Below are 15,660 nucleotides of genomic sequence, written 5' to 3'. Positions count from 1 at the left end.
TCTCCAGCTGGGAAAGCGCAACCAGGATGGGGCGCTCCTCATTTCAACAGTCATTCCCAGTCGAATCATGATCAGAGACATCCACAGCAGCAGCAGCAGCAGCAATATTCGCAGCGGTTCCCAAACCAAGGCGCAGCTACACCATACTCTCCTCATAGTCCTTATTCGCGAGGAAACCCACAGCCATCAATGAACCAACATCAAGCTGACTCTAGTTCTGGCTATGTACCTCAGAATATTCAAGCTCCAAACCAGTTTCAACAGTACCAGCCTGGAAACCGGGCTGTTCCAGGAACCCCTTACGGAAGAACCCCACCTCAGAATCGACAGCTTTTCCAACCGGGCCCCTATGGTGGACAAGGTCGTGGAAGGCAATCTGGTGCGACTCCAGAGGAGATTGCCAATCAAAGCTCCTACCTTGTGAAGTTGTTGCAAGACCATGTTTCAGCCGTGGGTATGGATGCTGAAGAAGAGGCCGAAAAGGAAACCTTCAGAGCGGTAGTTGAAAATGCATGCCGAGATGCTATAATTCGATATGAACGAGAGGAGCTAGGCAATTCGAACTTTGACGCATCATCTGTGGAACTAAAGTGTTTTGGTAGTATGAGCTCAGGCTTTGCTACAAAAGCATCGGATATGGACCTTGCACTTCTGACACCATTGTCGAAGCCTGCGGCTGATTCTCCAGAATCTCCCATACCGCGTTTACTTGAAAGAACGCTACTAGACTTGGGATATGGGGCTCGATTACTTACGAGAACACGAGTCCCTATTATCAAGCTATGTCAGAAACCCACTGAGAAGCTATTATCGGACCTGCTTGAAGCGCGTGCGAAATGGGAGAATGGCTTCAATGCAGAGCCAGAGGATGAAGATGAAGAAGCTGCTGATGACGAGCCCAAAACCTCCGATGATCATGAAGGGTTACAGAAGGAGAAGGTGAAAGTCATGGAAAGCCCAGCGCCCTCTCCTGCAGAGACTACATGCTGCAAGCCAGGATCCCGTGAGGATGAAATTTCCAAGTTGAAGCAGAAAGACAATCAGTCCCTCGGAGATTACTTCAACGCGGCGAAGCGTCTGCTGCGAAGGCTTGGTGGTCGAGATGTATCCGTGGGCTCGCCGAACTTTACTGAAGAGGAGTCCAGCCTGCTTAACGATGTCTGTAGAGCCTTCATATCTGGTCTTTTATACGAACCATTGATAGCGCGGCTGCGCACATATCAAACGATATCTCCGCTATTTGACCCATCACTGCCTCCTATTCAACGATCGCTCAACGGAGTCTGGACTCAAATCGAAGGAGAGCGATTTGCTATGGCCTTTGAAAACCGTTCTCTTACAGAAGCAAATGAACGCCATGAGGATGTATGTCTGAAACTGGTCGAAGCGTGGCGATCAATACAAGACAATGCCGGAGTCATTACGGAGCCAGTGTTATACAACAGGCAACTATACGTTGCGGCCGAGAAGCTGAAGGCTATGAGCTCCTTACAGCTGATGTTTCTCGAGCAGATTCAATATGAAGACCCCGTGTTCTACCATAGGCGAGCACAGAGGATATTGGATGACCTTAAGGGTGAAGATTTGCAGAAGTCAGAAACTGTCACTGCCATCGTGATCTCCCACTACATCTCTGGAATTAACAACCCCCAAATCCGAGAAACAATGCAGAATGCAATGCAGACTTCGTCATACAATACGCGCACCCTTAAGGATGTAGCCTTCCGGCACCGAATTTTGCAGCTTGCGATTGATTATGAACACGCTTTGAAGAAGGAGGTATACCAGCATACCGACCGGTCGACAGTTGAGCAGTATATCGACTTCCTCCGAAACAAGGTTCACGAAGACAAAATCGAGCCCAATCTGTTGGCCAAGATACGTGCGCTTCCCGATCCAACGGTTATGTCTCCGAATAAACCTCGAGACCGATACAGAGATCAGCTTGAATTCCCGAAGACCGACGTCGGCATCCAATGTGACATCAATTTTTCGGCGCATCTTGCCTTGCACAATACCTTACTTCTCCGCTGCTATTCCAATACCGACCCACGAGTGAAGCCCATGATTCTCTTCATCAAACACTGGGCGAAAGTCCGCGGAATCAATACCCCTTATCGAGGTACATTAAGCAGCTATGGATACGTCCTCATGGTTCTCCATTACCTTGTAAATGTTGCACAGCCCTTTGTATGTCCTAACCTTCAACTTCTGCACCGAGATCCACCATCGTATCTACCACCGGCCGAAATCGAGGCGCGGACAACATGCAATGGCCGGGACGTACGGTTTTGGCGAAACGAATCTGAGATCAGAAATCTATCAAGCCGCGGAATGTTGAATCATAATCATGATTCGATTGGCGTGCTTCTCAGAGGATTCTTCGAATATTTCGCGCAAGGAGGGCAGATGACAACCGTGCGAGGCAGGGGTTTTGATTGGGGAAGAGAGGTTCTCAGTCTAAGGACAGAAGGGGGTATCGTCTCGAAGCAAGAAAAGGGATGGGTTGGTGCGAAGACAGTAGTCGAGACTACTACTATTGCTGCACCATCAGTGCCGCCAACACCCGGGCGTTCAAAGGATCAGAATGATGCGCAATACAATCCTGATCCTGACGAAGAAGGAGTGGCCAAACCTACGAAACACCAAGTAAAGACGATTGAGGAGACTAAAGAAGTCCGTCACCGCTATCTTTTCGCAATCGAAGACCCCTTCGAGCTGGACCACAATGTCGCTAGAACAGTCACGCATAATGGGATTGTGGCTATCAGGGATGAATTTCGGCGTGCATGGCGTCTTATCAAAAGTATTGGGAGGCCAGGTCAGACCGAGGGATTACTGGATCCGGTCAACAGTGGAAAGGAGAACCAAGGTGGTTTACAGGAGTTGCTTGACTTGATTCATGGGAAACAGGGAACTGATGACACGGCATTTAGATAGGGGTATTGGAACTGGCTGGAGCAGGGGGGGAATCTGTCTGAGTATTACATGGAGGAAAGGGTAGCAGCTACTCGCTGAATTTACGCATTATTCAATATTTCTCTTGCTGGCCATGGTGTTGAAAGTTTGCATTGATATATAATCCTACTTCTAGGGGTCTTCCAGGGCTCATAAAATGGGGATATTCATCTTCCTGTATGGGTATACAACCTTGGAGCATTGCCATCCTCTGTATTCCTCAGTACCTTATATACAAACCCAAGGCGGCAAGACGTGGCAGAATCAGCCAAGCTAAACTTCATTTGTTAAGAGATATTCGGCCCCGCCAAAAAATAACAAGAGCCGCCTCTCGAATTCCCCTCTGCATTGCAATACATTCCAAACAAGATGCCTACAGAGCTCGAAGAAGCATGTCTTCCCTAGATCCGGTCTCCAGTTCTCTACTAACACCTCTATAGTTGGTAGAATTCATATCCCACGGCAACACCCAAGTGCGACAACTTGGTTTGTCCAGCTCCCTCTCCCCCACCAACGACGTAACTGACCCTTCGCAGCGGTGGAAAACCTTGTCCCCTACTCGACAGCGCAGCCCTCGATATTTAAAACCAACCAGCTGCTACCCGTTAAAGATTTGAAGCTCTTGGTGCGGGATTATACAGTATGTCTCTTGTCAACAGTTCGCATTTTGGAGCAGCTGTTGACCCATAGAAGAAAATAGCGAAAGATGCGCTCACAATCCTCATCAACCTCTCTACCGACCGAGAGGTACTGGAATTCCTGGCCACGGATAAGGAGTTTTTGAAGACGCTCCTGGGCCGAGTGACTGTATGTGCGTCCCCCGTCGTTCTCTCCTTTCCCCCCTTTTTGGACCATCTCTAATAACTAATTCCTCGTCGCAGAACCCCAAAGAGCCCAATGCGAACGAAATATCTATGCTCCTAGCCAACCTAGCCAAACACGATGACATAACAGAGATCCTCAACCTCGAGAGACCAGCGCCGGCTGAGCTAAAATCGAACAACAAGGGAATAGACCAGCTGCTGGATTTATTCGTGAGAGGCGCGGATGGAACGTACAACAAGGATGCCGATTTCGACTACCTATCCTACCTCTTCGCAGATCTCGCGAAGCACGAGGCAGGCCGTAAATATTTCCTCACCAAACAAGCCTACGACGACGTAGTGCCTCTATCCAAACTGGTCGTTTTCACCGAACACAGCTCAACGATCCGACGCAAAGGCGTCGCGAGCACGATCAAGAACGCCGCGTTTGAAGTGTCCTCGCACCCGCAATTCATCGACGAGGATGCGATCAACATCCTGCCCTATTTACTGCTCCCGATTATGGGAAATGAGGAATATGACGAAGAGGACTCGTTGGCCATGCTTCCAGACCTGCAACTCCTCCCGGCGGATAAGAAGCGCGAGCCGGATAACGCCATCATCCAGACGCATGTCGAGACGTTGATGCTGCTGACCACGACGAGGGAGGCGCGGGATCTCCTGAGAGAGATCAAAGTCTATCCCATTATAAGGGAGACGCATCTGCAGGTTGAAGACGAGGGCGTGAGAGAGGCGTGCGAGAGGTTGGTGCAGGTTTTGATGAGGGATGAGGAGGGAGAGGAAGGGAAGGAGAATGTAAGCGAGGGCATGAAGGCGTTGGAGAGGGCGCCTGCGAATGCTACTCAGAATGGGAGCGTGCCGAAGCCGTTTGGTCGTCAGGCTGGGGGAGGAGCCGGGACTTGGGCGACTACGGAAAAAGAAGAGAAGAAAGAAGAGAGTGAAGATGAAGATGAAGATGATAAGGTGGTTGAGGTATAATGCAATTGAAGGTTACCAAGTAAAAGCAAAAATGTTGATCTTCCTGAGTACTTTTTTGGCTCTACGACCGACTACGGAAAAGGAGCGAATTCATACATTAGAATATCATTTCGACTATTGATCAACAGCGCTCCCCCCACCCCCCCAAAAAAAATAAAAAGAAGGCAAACTCAACACATCATTAAGCAACGGTATAATTCCCACTATACCCCACGAAACTCTCCACAGTCCCCAGAACAGGGACCTTATTATCGCCATGATAAACCGTCCTATAGGTCCCCGGCTGCGTATAGTTCTCCGTCTCCCAGCTAATCACCACGCTCGAATAGCCCAGCACCGTATCCGTCCTTGTCCAAGTATACACCAACGCCCAATCCGCATCGTTCCTGACCTGTATCCAGGTTCCATCGACCAGCATCTCGATAGCCGCGAACGTTTCTTCAAGTCGGAGGTTGTTGCGCGGATTGGCGCCCACGAACGTCGCGTTGATGACGTCGCCTACGCTGTAAGAGGGGAGGGGTTCCGTGGTGCAGTCCCCGAAAGAGGACCCGATAGGCGCGTTGTCGTAGACGACGATGTCTTTGTTGATCAGGCTGAAGGACTCGGATGCGGCTCTGTTGTCGGGTGGTGTGGGGCCGGGGGGAGGGGACGAGGTGGAGCCGGCTGCTAGGTACTCGATGTTGGAGGTTGAGAGGTACATGTAGGCGTATGATTCCCATTGGCCGTAGAGCGTCGAAGCCCCTTCGTACCGCTGGATACCGTATTCCTCTGGCGTGGCGGCGTAATGCGCATATGTATTTGCAGGTCCTCCGAGAACGACTTTTGGAATCGTGGTAGTAATAGATTTGTTCACTGCAGCTGCGGCGACAGCATCCCTCCAACGACGGCCCGTCATAGTTGTTGCTTCACTGGGGGAAATGATCATGATAAATTGGCCGACACGGAAACTTTGCACGTCAACAATGTTAGGCGTCCAGGGGTACGGCTCGTTCATTTGGCCAACATCCAAGAGGATTGGTTTCGGTTTTTGGCAGGCAACCTGCTCTGGGGTTGGAGTGGTAAGGAGGTCTGATACCAGAGCCCAGAATGGGTTCTGAGCTTTGGTATCATTGTCGTTCTGCGTGAAGTCGAATGCCCCTGGTCCATCAGTGGTACCACCAGCGAAACCGTATCCTAGAGCAGCTGGGCATGTTTGCACTATTGTTCCATTCGGGAGTGGAAACTGGTAATAACTCATATTTTGAAATGTATGGTAAGATTTGACACTGCTGTCGCTCAACGGAGTTGAGACAGTATCAAATGAATCCTATTGCAGTATAAGGTCGGTATTCTGTTAGGAGTTTGACGAATTCATAACTCACATAAAGTGCCCGGGCTCCAACAAACACCCTTCTGCCGATTTCGTAGCAGCTGGAGACACCAAGATCGACTTTCTGAAATTCTGGGCCTCGAAAGATGTCAACTCATCTGAACAGCAGCTTTCTCGGTGAACCTACCTCTGCCGTGGCATGTTTCACTAATCCCTTTGCAAGTACTATTCTCAAATGAACACATCTCTCCAGAGCCATCATCACACCAAGCTCCTAGAATATTTGGCGACGTGTCACCAACATTGGCCTGAGAAAACCCCGCCACAAAACCGGGGGCTGCAGTAGGATCACTCAACGCTGCCTGTTCAAAGAGGTACGAAGAAACCCCCTTGTTGTCGCCAGTGACATGGGTGTTGTTCTCCAACATCGAAGTTCCATGGACCTATGAAACCAGTGAGATTTGGAGAAGAAAGCAACAGAGCAAATGACTTACAGCGTGCCACGCAAGTATACCCATGTTCAATCCATCAGATGCACGCTGGAAACGTAACATGGTGAGGGTTTTGTCGACATCGTATTCGTATTGCGCCCTCTCCTCTGCTGGGTTTGCTAGATACGAGTAAGGGCTCCGATTAATATTTGCATCAAGCGAATCAGTAAGATTGGTATCGGCATATGCTAAAGTTCCCAGTGTAAGTGACTCGTGGGCTCTTTGTATTGATAGAACGGCACCATCGACAACAGCTTGATAGGATGTGGTGCTGAAGCCCAGGCTTGTGACCTGGGGCAAAAGATAGTTTAACCCTATGACCTTGCGTCAGTCAAGATTTGAAGAAATCATGGTTCGGGAAAATGCCGTATGTTTGACTCTCGAGTGGCACGATGTGAAGTACTTACATGCACCTGGACCAGAATGCTGATGAGTACCAACCACAGCCACATTACTCTGGCCATACATTGCATAGTCTGGGCCTAAACCTGCCAGCCCTTCGAGAATTCCATTTCTGATCGCGGTATCTCCCATTGCCGTATCCAAGATCATATATACTATGCGGTCATTAACATTGTTTGGGTCTCCGATGATGAAGGACCGTGAGTAAACCCTTTGGCGGAGTCCAGTGCCGATCTGACTGAGGCTTGCATAGCCCTTGAAAGAGTATTAGTGTTATTAAATTGTAGGATCTGTTCAGGAACTTCAGGAACCGGAAAATGTTTTCAACACGGAACAAAATGGTTCGGCCACTTAGAACTGGAGTTCAGACTTCACCCCAGGACCATTTTGTTTCGAAAGGCAACGGGAATTCAATCATCTTGGCAATCCCCGTATTTCGGCTTTTATGCAAATAATGTGAAGACAAAGACACGTTCTGAAATGAGCGATCAAATCCGTACGTAGGAATTAACATCATTGAAGACTACTTTGACGCCTGTCTGCCTTGGGTTCGGCTGGTTTAGAAGTCTCATACCAAGCCCCTGTAGAATTCAAAGGAAGCTAGCTCACCATAAAATTGACTTCAACGACAGGTCTATTAATCCGAATCAGTCAGAAGATCAAAATCCGGAGCATCGCTTTCTTAAATACCCAGTAATATCCGCCTTTCCTACACCAAGCAAGTATTGACCATCGGCAGCTCTTGTTGTGTGTACAAGCCATTCCAAGTCACCAAGCTGTGAAGGAGGAATTGGCCGTGATAACAGCTTTGCGACTCCCACCACGAGAACTAACGAAACCAAGAACGACAGAAGAAAGATACAAGCCCAAGATAATTTACTCCATCTTGAACTTTTCGGACGAGGGTCTAAATGTTCGACTTCGAGCTTTTCCCCCACTCGAAGCTCTGAATATTCATGAGACGGATCCATATTGACAGAGAAAGGCGCATAAACACAGAGACAGGAGGTTGAAGAGAAAGCTTGGAAGATATAAGATTCCAGGGGTAAGTAGTACCGTATACGACCGGGTGTCACCGACTCACCAGTCTCTTGACCTTGTCGATGCTCATTATGCTGAAGCTCTCCTTTCTAGTCGACGGGGAGAGATCATTTCCCTAGCCAGAGGTTATGGCCCAGTCAATGCTATCAGCCGACCCGAGCCCTGGACAAGAGCAATGCCACCTGCCCAGAAGATCCAAGCATAGCTCGGCATATCCAACATATGATTGTAGCTTGCGGGGGTGATAAAGCGAAGCTGGGGATTGATGCAGGCTGCTTATCGGTGGCGACCCAATGGGGACTCTGCATGTCGAGGGACAGGCAGGAGAAGCTGGGCTTGGTTTGGTTGTTGCATGTTTAGAAGAAGAAAAGGACAAGGGGTTGTGCGGGGGATTGGAATGGAATACATGTACCAGTAGCAAGGCCAGGATGAGCGGGCCGAAAGTGGTGTAGCGCTTGAGGCACGTGATTTCGTCTATCATGTTGCCTTTCACTTTGTACGATGCGACTTCACATCACTCTTGTGGAGAGAAAAGCACCTTCATTCCCCATTTGATAGCAAGGTTATCAGGCGTAGATTTAATGTTTTGGACTTGAATCTTACAGTACCATGGAATCCCACCTCTCTCAAAAGCAGCCGTGTCAGGATCTGAGATCTGCGTCGGGTTCACAGTGTGCAGAGCCGTGGAGCTGCGCTGTACGATATTTTCTGGAAAAAGCAAGTTCTTTTGCTTGCTCTCTACTCCCCAGGTACAAGGTTTCAGAATATCTGTCTCAAGATGGTCACGCTCAAGGGAGTTCGGACCCATCATTCAAGTTGAATAGTTGGTGATCTTGCCCTCGCAGGTATTCTATTCTCTTCCAAGTATGATGTCGATTTCATTTCTGTCGTACATCGTCGCATTATTCTTCTATTTCCCGGTAACTTTTGATCACTAAGGGTCTAGTACCACCTCATGCTCCTTGTCAAAAATTATATCATCGAGATCACGATGCCAAGTCTACAGTTCCCACACTTCGAACCTATCTCAACCACCCCTGGATTCCTCGAAGTCTATCCTAATAGCAACTGATATGCAATTGCTACATCCAGGGACAAGTTAGTTGTACTAGGACCACCGGGTGCAAAATTTGCTGCCCCAAACTTCAAATGTCTCTTCGCACTCTCCCTCCTTGCAGCTCGTGCCCTTTCACGATTCTCCGCAAGAACAACAATACCCACAAGTCTCAACAACCCATTATCATTCCGAACGAGCACAGCCCGTTCGATACCATGGATCTGAAGAACGAGGTCTCCAATGCGAGCTTCTGGTGGTGCCAGTCCTATTCGTCCTGGTGAGTCGTGACCACCACCCCACAATTCGAGCAAGAATAAATGTTGCTCTGTGGGAAGAGATTTCAAAATGTAGGAGCTAGAGCGCAAGCCGTTGCCTGAAACTCCTTGTTTCTTTCCTGATATCAGACCTTCACCTGTGTTGTGCACTGTGCGCGGGATATGAATGCTCGGCTTCCAAGTGATATCACGATGAAATGAGGTTATCATCTTTAGAGCTTCATTCCCCCTTTCTTTCATCGTCTCAAGGAAAAGTTCACTTTCCTCCATGGCTCCAGCGACGTGGACTCTGGGGATGTATTGATTGATGCTGGCTCTCCACCGAGCCACCTCCTTGGGATCCGACAAGATACTATGATGCGTTGGGCCGAAGGAACGAATGCACCCGACTAGCCGCGAAGCAATTAGGAGCTCATAAGGATTATGGCTGTCCATTCCATGCCGGATAGATCCTTGGCCAGGATGGGCCTTCCGCAGTGTGAGATCTTGATAGATCTCGTCTGCTGTGGCAATGCTCGGCCCTCCAAGCACTTTTTGAACGAGTCTGCCAAATTTCATGGTATCATGACGAGAACCTCCACGTTCAGAATTCTTGAACATGATTGTGTCTTTCCATACTTCGAAAAGTGACTTTCTATAGTCAATCGGAAAGCCGTCGACACAATCAGAGGCCAGTCCAACAAATCCGTATACATGATCTCGCGGCTCTTTACAAAGGGCCTGTTGGTGGTTTTCTATGAGGTTTTGCAATTTATGCCCCTCAGCATACTTATCCTCCATCTCCCTTTTCAATCTCATTGGTATATTATTCTCCACATTGGACCACCTCACTGCACTGACTGCTTGGATGAAGTTCTTCCAATCTACAGCATGCCTTTCATAACAAATCTGGATATTGCGTGCAACACTAACTAATCACAAAGTCAGCAGGCATAATTTCTAACTATGGTCAAGAAGATACGATATTCGGGTATCCCCTTCAATAGCAAAGGTGTTTCTGGAGGACCAACAGGGCATTACTCACTTTCCTGAATAATCCACAATCGGTTCCAATACGGCGCGCTGCACAGCAACTGCAAGACAGCTCCACGCTCTTGATCCGAAAATCGGCCACCGGGGTAGAAGAAAATCTGCCAATCCTCTACTGGTCTCAAATTTGACCGCCGATCCAGCGGCGGTCGAAAGAGGCCAAGCCATGCTAGGACCACCTTAGCCCTCATGTAGATATATGGCATGATCCGAATCTGTCTGCTCTTCTCCCGGTCGTCGTGTTGATTTATACAAATGGCATCGACCCAAAGTACACGCTCGTTTTCCTTGTGCCTCAAACATCGCAACGCATCCAGCAGGTTTAGCGTCGTGTCAAACGGATGCCCGTCGATCGAGATGCTCTTCCTCACCATTGCATCCCCCCACATATACGACAGCGCTTCGTACTTCGGCCGCTCTCCAAAAGTCACGTGCCTCAGTCGACATCGGACGGGATCCTGGAAACCCTTTGCGGGCTCCAGAATTACTAACCGGGTGCCATCGACGGTGGGATCCAGTGGTCTGTACGGAAATGGTTGAGTGGGTTGAGCGGGCTGGGAGGATGGAGTAGGAGCAGGGTTGGCAGCGCGCGAGCGAGAGAAGAAATGGACCATATTTTGAATATGAAATCAGATTTGAAGCATAGCGATGGAAGTGAAGTGTGCGGATTTTCTTCTTATTATCACAATAGGCGCAAGGCCAGTTGGTGCAAGGCGAGGCTGTGTCGTTTCAACTGCCGCCTGTATAATGGACATCCCAGCAAGGCGCATCGCGAGCAAATCCCATTTTTGTAAACTCGCGCATAGCCGCCATCTCCAGCGCTTCTTTAAAACCCTGGGGCTATCCCGATAACGCCTCGTAGATCCTGACCCAGTCATTACCCCAGAATCCCCAGAATTCCCAGACGTCCTTTTCATGTTTTCATGTTTTCATGTTTCCATGTCCATCATTGGCATTCCAATCATTCATCGTCCTCGGCCTCTTCCTCGTCCACCGCCACCACCTCCTCATCCTCAGCTTGTTGTCTACTCGTCCTAACTCCACCACTCCTTCTCTTCCCCTTCAAATAATCCTCCGTCGTCGTTATCACCCTCTGTCCCACAAACGCCTTCCCCTCCCACGCCGTCTCACACCTCGGACATTTCTTCTCCGGTCTCGAGTTCCAAAACGCCGCTTGACAGATATCATGCAACCTGACATTACACTCCAAATTCATGCATCTCTGGCCCACGGTAACGATCTCCTTGCACGCCTCACAGAACTTAATCCTCTGCCAGCCGCCCTCCTCCTCCTCCTCATCATTATACATCTCGACCAACCAGGCCCTCAACTCCATCAACGCTCTCGGGGTCAACGAATACCAGCCCTCCTTACTCCTCTCCAACCAGCCCTCACTCTCTAGAACGCCCAACAATCTCTCCGCTTGTTCATGCGTTAGCCCTCCTCCGCCAGCCTCCCCCTTAATGACCCTTTTCTCTAAAGCTTGCATACTCGTAACCGCCATCACCTCCCTCCTTCTCGTATTATACACATCGAACATAGCATCCAGCAGTCGGCGGATATACGCCATCTCATCCGGCGTCCGCGCAGTAGCGAGCTGCGTCACCCCATCACTGATACTATTGACCACCGCCCAGATCCGCTCCTTCGTCACCTGATGCTGCGAGCTCCGGATCTCATAATCATATACAGAAAGCACAGATGCCGCGGCCGCGACGTACGATTCGAAATCGGCGCGGGTGGCGTGTGCTGGAGCTCCGTCTGCGCAGCTGAAGATCGAGGAGAGGATCTTTTGCCCCTCGGATAATGTCACGGAGCCCCGCGCGAGCAGCGCTTGTAGAAATGCTCGGTTCGTGTCGTCGTAGTGCCCGAGTGATGGGTCGGAGGTGGAGGACATGCTGGCTGCTGGGTAGGTTGGTGATGCTTTGCGTTGGTGGGATGGGGAGACGCGACGGCTTGGAGGGGCGCGATTTAGCGTGTTGATTAGTCATCGGGTGGGAGGGGCAGAGACGAGATGATCAAGGGGAACTTGAGGCAAGTAAGGTAAGGTAGGTATATTACTGCGATTTACGATATATAAGGACTGAAACTGATAGATGTTCCAAGACCTAAACCCTTCTCACACCCACACTCCATCCTCGATCCATCCCCCTTTCCCCAATCCGCATCTACGTATTCCCTCTGTCCAAGTAACCACTTCTCACACTGTGTATTGCGGATCCTTTGCCTTCCCATCATAGTGCTGTAGAATCAAAGTCGATAAATCGATCCCATTCATGGTGCGTACATTGATTGGCATCTTCTCTCCCCCCTGGACTTTCACCAGCATCGAAACTCCGCACTTGCTGCAGAAGCAATGGGGGGACTGTTTGGAGAGAAAGGTATATTCTGTTAGATTCTCTGCGCCTCTAACTTGCACATTTGTGGTTGCGGGATAGATCCACAGATCGCCGTTCTGGGGTTGTGGTTAGAAGGGGCTGTGTCGTTGGTGGAGATATCGATGAGAGGGTGCTGGAATGTGGTAGGAGATTGGTACGTACGCGAGAGCATAAACTGCAGTTACAGCTCATGACTTTCAACTCCCCAAGCGGTTTACTTTTCACCGTGTACGTGACGGAGCCACAATGACAGTTGCCATTATAGACTCTCATACCCTCCTCTATCTCACCACCATGTTCCGGGACAGGTGGAGGTATGTATTTAGAACCCAGACTAGCACCGTCAAACTTACTATCTTCAAGAGAATCAAAGTCGATGCCATTAAACATCCGAATCTGGAAATTTGTTAGCGCTTCATAGAGATAGGAGATGTGAGGAAGAACATTTATGGCTATTTGTCGCCCAGGTGGGAGATTGGCTTTCTTGGCCAAAATGGAAGATCCGCATGTTGGGCAGAACTGTTACAAAAGAATTAGGCCTCTCACTCCTGTAGATACTGATGGTATACTCACCAAGTGTGTCGTGTTCTTACTTCCAAATTCATAGGATCTCAAAGTTCCTTCTCCTTTTTCCACAACCAGGTTCTCTTCCGGGACTGGCCAATGCCACATGGAACCCTTCTACTCCAACATCAGTAAGTCGCAAGGTCTGGGAGGAGGAGATTACCCTAAGGCAAAGACTGCAATTGCAGGTTCTCGCACTCTTCAGTTCTGGAATTTTGGCGCTGAATTTGAAGGCTCCGCAATGACAGTTACCATGATATATCTTCAGCTCTTCCTCATCCGTGGTGACTACTTGGGAGGAAGGAAGCTGAGGAGATTGGTGATTTTGACCTACGTCTGCCCCGCTGAAACTTTTCACTTCTAGTGTTGTCAAGTCGGCGCCTTCTAGCATTTGGACCTGGAAGTTGTCAAGGAGATTCAACCTCAAAATACGGTGGAGATCGCACATTGATTCTTAGAGATTGGTTGGGAGCAGCTTCACGTCTGCGTGCCATGACCGACGACCCACATTCGGGGCAGAACTTTGCCAAGTTAATATATCGGTTGAGACGTTCAATTTCATGACTTACCAGATGCGTCGTTCCTCTCATAGCAAATTCGTAGGCATGCAATTGCTTTTCAGTGCCAGTCTCGATGACGAGACCCTTCTCCGGAACAGGAAATACCCAGAGATAGCCATTCTGGAGACGAACATTCTCAGCTCTATGAGAGTAGAGTGGATTAAAAAAGACATACCCGAGCGCACATATGACAGCTACAAGTCCACACGGTTGTAAGCTTGGGGATGTGGAGCCTGAGCTGGAGAAGGCCACAATGGCAACTGCCATGATACTCTTTCAACTGAGGGTCACTTTCCATGGTTGCGAGACTCTTCAGGTGGATTCTGTATGAATCCTCGTCCGAATATCTCAAGGGCAGTAATGTAAGTTATACGCGGAGAAAGTGTTGGGGAAAGGCGGCTGATGCAGCGTACTCGCTACGGACTCCGCAGTCAAGAAAGATGACTCCGATCAGAGATGTATCTGGCCAGATCTATCTGAAATGTTGAGTAACATGTCCGCCAAAGATGCAAGATGCATCGTGAAACCACTTGGCATCTCGAGAGAGAATCAGAGACTAGAATAAGGAAATTATCACGTGATGTAAGCGTCCAGGTACCTCAACCTACTTCTCGCAGGAGGCAATGGGCTAATGTGGTCACTTCACACCTTTTCATTTGAAAGGTCAAAGAAGGCACGTTTCTATATGAGCGAAGCAGTATGGAGGACCTTTGACGTTGCTTGAATTTGAGACTTCTCTCAAGGCGTGACCCGGCGGTGTGCGTATATGGAGAAGCGAGTGTCTCTTTACTCGGCGGACACCAAATGCGGATTAGACAATACCTCGCCATCTCACTCGATACGCCTCTATGAAAGCATGAGAGCATGAGGGAGAGTTAGTGTGGAGGGAAGAGAAGCGAAGAGAGAAGGGATAAGCAGTGACGAAGGAAGGATGATGGTCAATCTGGCACATCTGACTGGCGCATCTACATAGGCAACCGGCGCATGCGTGTCTGCTGACCCTGATCATCTCCCCCAGGTCTGTCTTATAAGCTTGATCATCGCATGCATCTCTTATCGCAGCGATAAGTAAGGTTCCAATGAGAGATGACCCGGACACAGAGGGGAGAGGGAGAGGAGAAAGGGCCAACATGACATCATGCTTGTTGTTGCTGTCGTTGTTGATGTTGATGTTGATTTTGAGGTTTTGATGTTGATGTTGTTGATGCGGTTATTGGAGTAATGGATTGGATTACCTGATGATTACATACGGCGTCATTGTTGGGTTGAGAGGAAGACGACGAGGAGGGCAAGGCGTCAAGGCAGAGAGGGCGGGGCGGGGCGGAGAGGTCCGGCAAGCGCTTATCGACGTTGCATAAGGTAATAATACATGCACTCCGTAAATAAGGTATGCACAAATAGCAGTATATGTTCTATATATTTACCTCGGTAAATAAGATCTGGCTTATGTCTATAAATATCCCCGCTGTACCGCACGACAGAAAGCGCACACGTGGGGCAACCCCTTTGTTATCTCGTTATCTGCGGTATCTCGGTCCCTTGATGTCATCACAGTCATCTGCTGGCGCCTCTGGGGGAGACTGGTAATTATACACACTAATTACCATCCGCCATAGCCACATTTACCCGTCTGACTACCTTATTTACACTCTCCCGTATTTCCCTATTCATCCCGGGCGTATTAAAGAGACGCGCCCCGCCACCCACTCTTCCTCCCTCCCTCAACAACATCTGAATCAAGAACAACAACACCAAGGTCCGCTTCCCATTTGCCCACCTCTTTCTGTCCATCAA

The 15,660-nt window shown here is 49.2% G+C and overlaps 7 protein-coding genes across 7 annotated transcripts; 2 read left to right on the top strand and 5 right to left on the bottom strand.

Moving 5' to 3' along the window:
- Positions 1–189: 189 nt before the first annotated feature.
- On the top strand, positions 190–2,940 carry M430DRAFT_106911 (hypothetical protein; the record flags this gene model as incomplete). Its single annotated transcript, XM_024861114.1, has 1 exon — positions 190–2,940. One exon carries the CDS (start codon positions 190–192, stop codon positions 2,938–2,940), a length of 2,751 nt encoding a protein of 916 aa, XP_024718248.1.
- Positions 2,941–3,325: 385 nt separating this feature from the next.
- On the top strand, positions 3,326–4,891 carry M430DRAFT_44199 (hypothetical protein; the record flags this gene model as incomplete). Its single annotated transcript, XM_024867677.1, has 5 exons — positions 3,326–3,348; positions 3,399–3,444; positions 3,495–3,598; positions 3,652–3,765; positions 3,840–4,891. Coding segments are annotated over 5 exons (1,208 nt in total), but the record flags the coding sequence as incomplete, so codon positions are not given.
- M430DRAFT_144356 (hypothetical protein) lies at positions 4,480–7,934 on the bottom strand (the record flags this gene model as incomplete). Its single annotated transcript, XM_024862884.1, has 7 exons — positions 4,480–6,066; positions 6,122–6,207; positions 6,257–6,512; positions 6,564–6,874; positions 6,968–7,217; positions 7,572–7,596; positions 7,653–7,934. Coding segments are annotated over 7 exons (2,335 nt in total), but the record flags the coding sequence as incomplete, so codon positions are not given.
- Positions 7,935–8,943: 1,009 nt separating this feature from the next.
- M430DRAFT_60520 (hypothetical protein) lies at positions 8,944–10,984 on the bottom strand. The gene is made up of 2 exons (XM_024868858.1): positions 10,360–10,984; positions 8,944–10,246 (listed from the first exon to the last, which is right to left on the bottom strand). Exons 1-2 carry the CDS (start codon positions 10,976–10,978, stop codon positions 9,057–9,059), a joined length of 1,809 nt encoding a protein of 602 aa, XP_024718245.1. The 5' UTR covers positions 10,979–10,984; the 3' UTR covers positions 8,944–9,056.
- A 341-nt stretch (positions 10,985–11,325) lies between these two features.
- M430DRAFT_144348 (hypothetical protein) lies at positions 11,326–12,292 on the bottom strand (the record flags this gene model as incomplete). Its single annotated transcript, XM_024862882.1, has 1 exon — positions 11,326–12,292. The coding sequence occupies exon 1, from the start codon at positions 12,259–12,261 to the stop codon at positions 11,326–11,328; it is 936 nt and encodes a 311-aa protein (XP_024718244.1). The 5' UTR covers positions 12,262–12,292.
- Positions 12,293–12,510: 218 nt separating this feature from the next.
- On the bottom strand, positions 12,511–14,305 carry M430DRAFT_36444 (hypothetical protein). The gene is made up of 8 exons (XM_024866928.1): positions 14,042–14,305; positions 13,876–13,986; positions 13,753–13,827; positions 13,470–13,703; positions 13,316–13,423; positions 13,187–13,261; positions 12,905–13,138; positions 12,511–12,819 (listed from the first exon to the last, which is right to left on the bottom strand). The coding sequence occupies exons 1-8, from the start codon at positions 14,162–14,164 to the stop codon at positions 12,565–12,567; spliced, it is 1,215 nt and encodes a 404-aa protein (XP_024718243.1). The 5' UTR covers positions 14,165–14,305; the 3' UTR covers positions 12,511–12,564.
- Positions 14,306–14,633: 328 nt separating this feature from the next.
- Positions 14,634–15,230, bottom strand: M430DRAFT_168520 (hypothetical protein). Its single transcript, XM_024863542.1, has one exon. It carries the CDS (start codon positions 14,996–14,998, stop codon positions 14,678–14,680), a length of 321 nt encoding a protein of 106 aa, XP_024718242.1. The 5' UTR covers positions 14,999–15,230; the 3' UTR covers positions 14,634–14,677.
- Between the last annotated feature and the right edge of the window lie 430 nt (positions 15,231–15,660).

The sequence above is a fragment of the Amorphotheca resinae genome, assembly GCF_003019875.1.
Source record: "Amorphotheca resinae ATCC 22711 unplaced genomic scaffold M430scaffold_10, whole genome shotgun sequence".
Taxonomy (NCBI): domain Eukaryota; kingdom Fungi; phylum Ascomycota; class Leotiomycetes; order Helotiales; family Amorphothecaceae; genus Amorphotheca; species Amorphotheca resinae.
This window is presented reverse-complemented; position numbering and strand designations above follow the sequence as displayed.

Bases quoted from the DNA above. Each gene is read 5' to 3' on its own strand.
- M430DRAFT_60520 (XM_024868858.1), bottom strand. From the start codon at position 10,978: ATGGTCCATTTCTTCTCTCGCTCGCGCGCTGCCAACCCTGCTCCTACT. The intron at 10,247-10,359 runs GTGAGTAATGCC...CTTTGTGATTAG, and splicing joins ATTGTGGATTATTCAGGAAA to TTAGTGTTGCACGCAATATC.
- M430DRAFT_36444 (XM_024866928.1), bottom strand. From the start codon at position 14,164: ATGGAAAGTGACCCTCAGTTGAAAGAGTATCATGGCAGTTGCCATTGT. The intron at 13,424-13,469 runs GTAATCTCCTCC...ATGTTGGAGTAG, and splicing joins ATTGCAGTCTTTGCCTTAGG to AAGGGTTCCATGTGGCATTG. The intron at 13,262-13,315 runs GTGAGTATACCA...CTTTTGTAACAG, and splicing joins GTAAGAACACGACACACTTG to TTCTGCCCAACATGCGGATC.
- M430DRAFT_168520 (XM_024863542.1), bottom strand. From the start codon at position 14,998: ATGTTGGCCCTTTCTCCTCTCCCTCTCCCCTCTGTGTCCGGGTCATCT.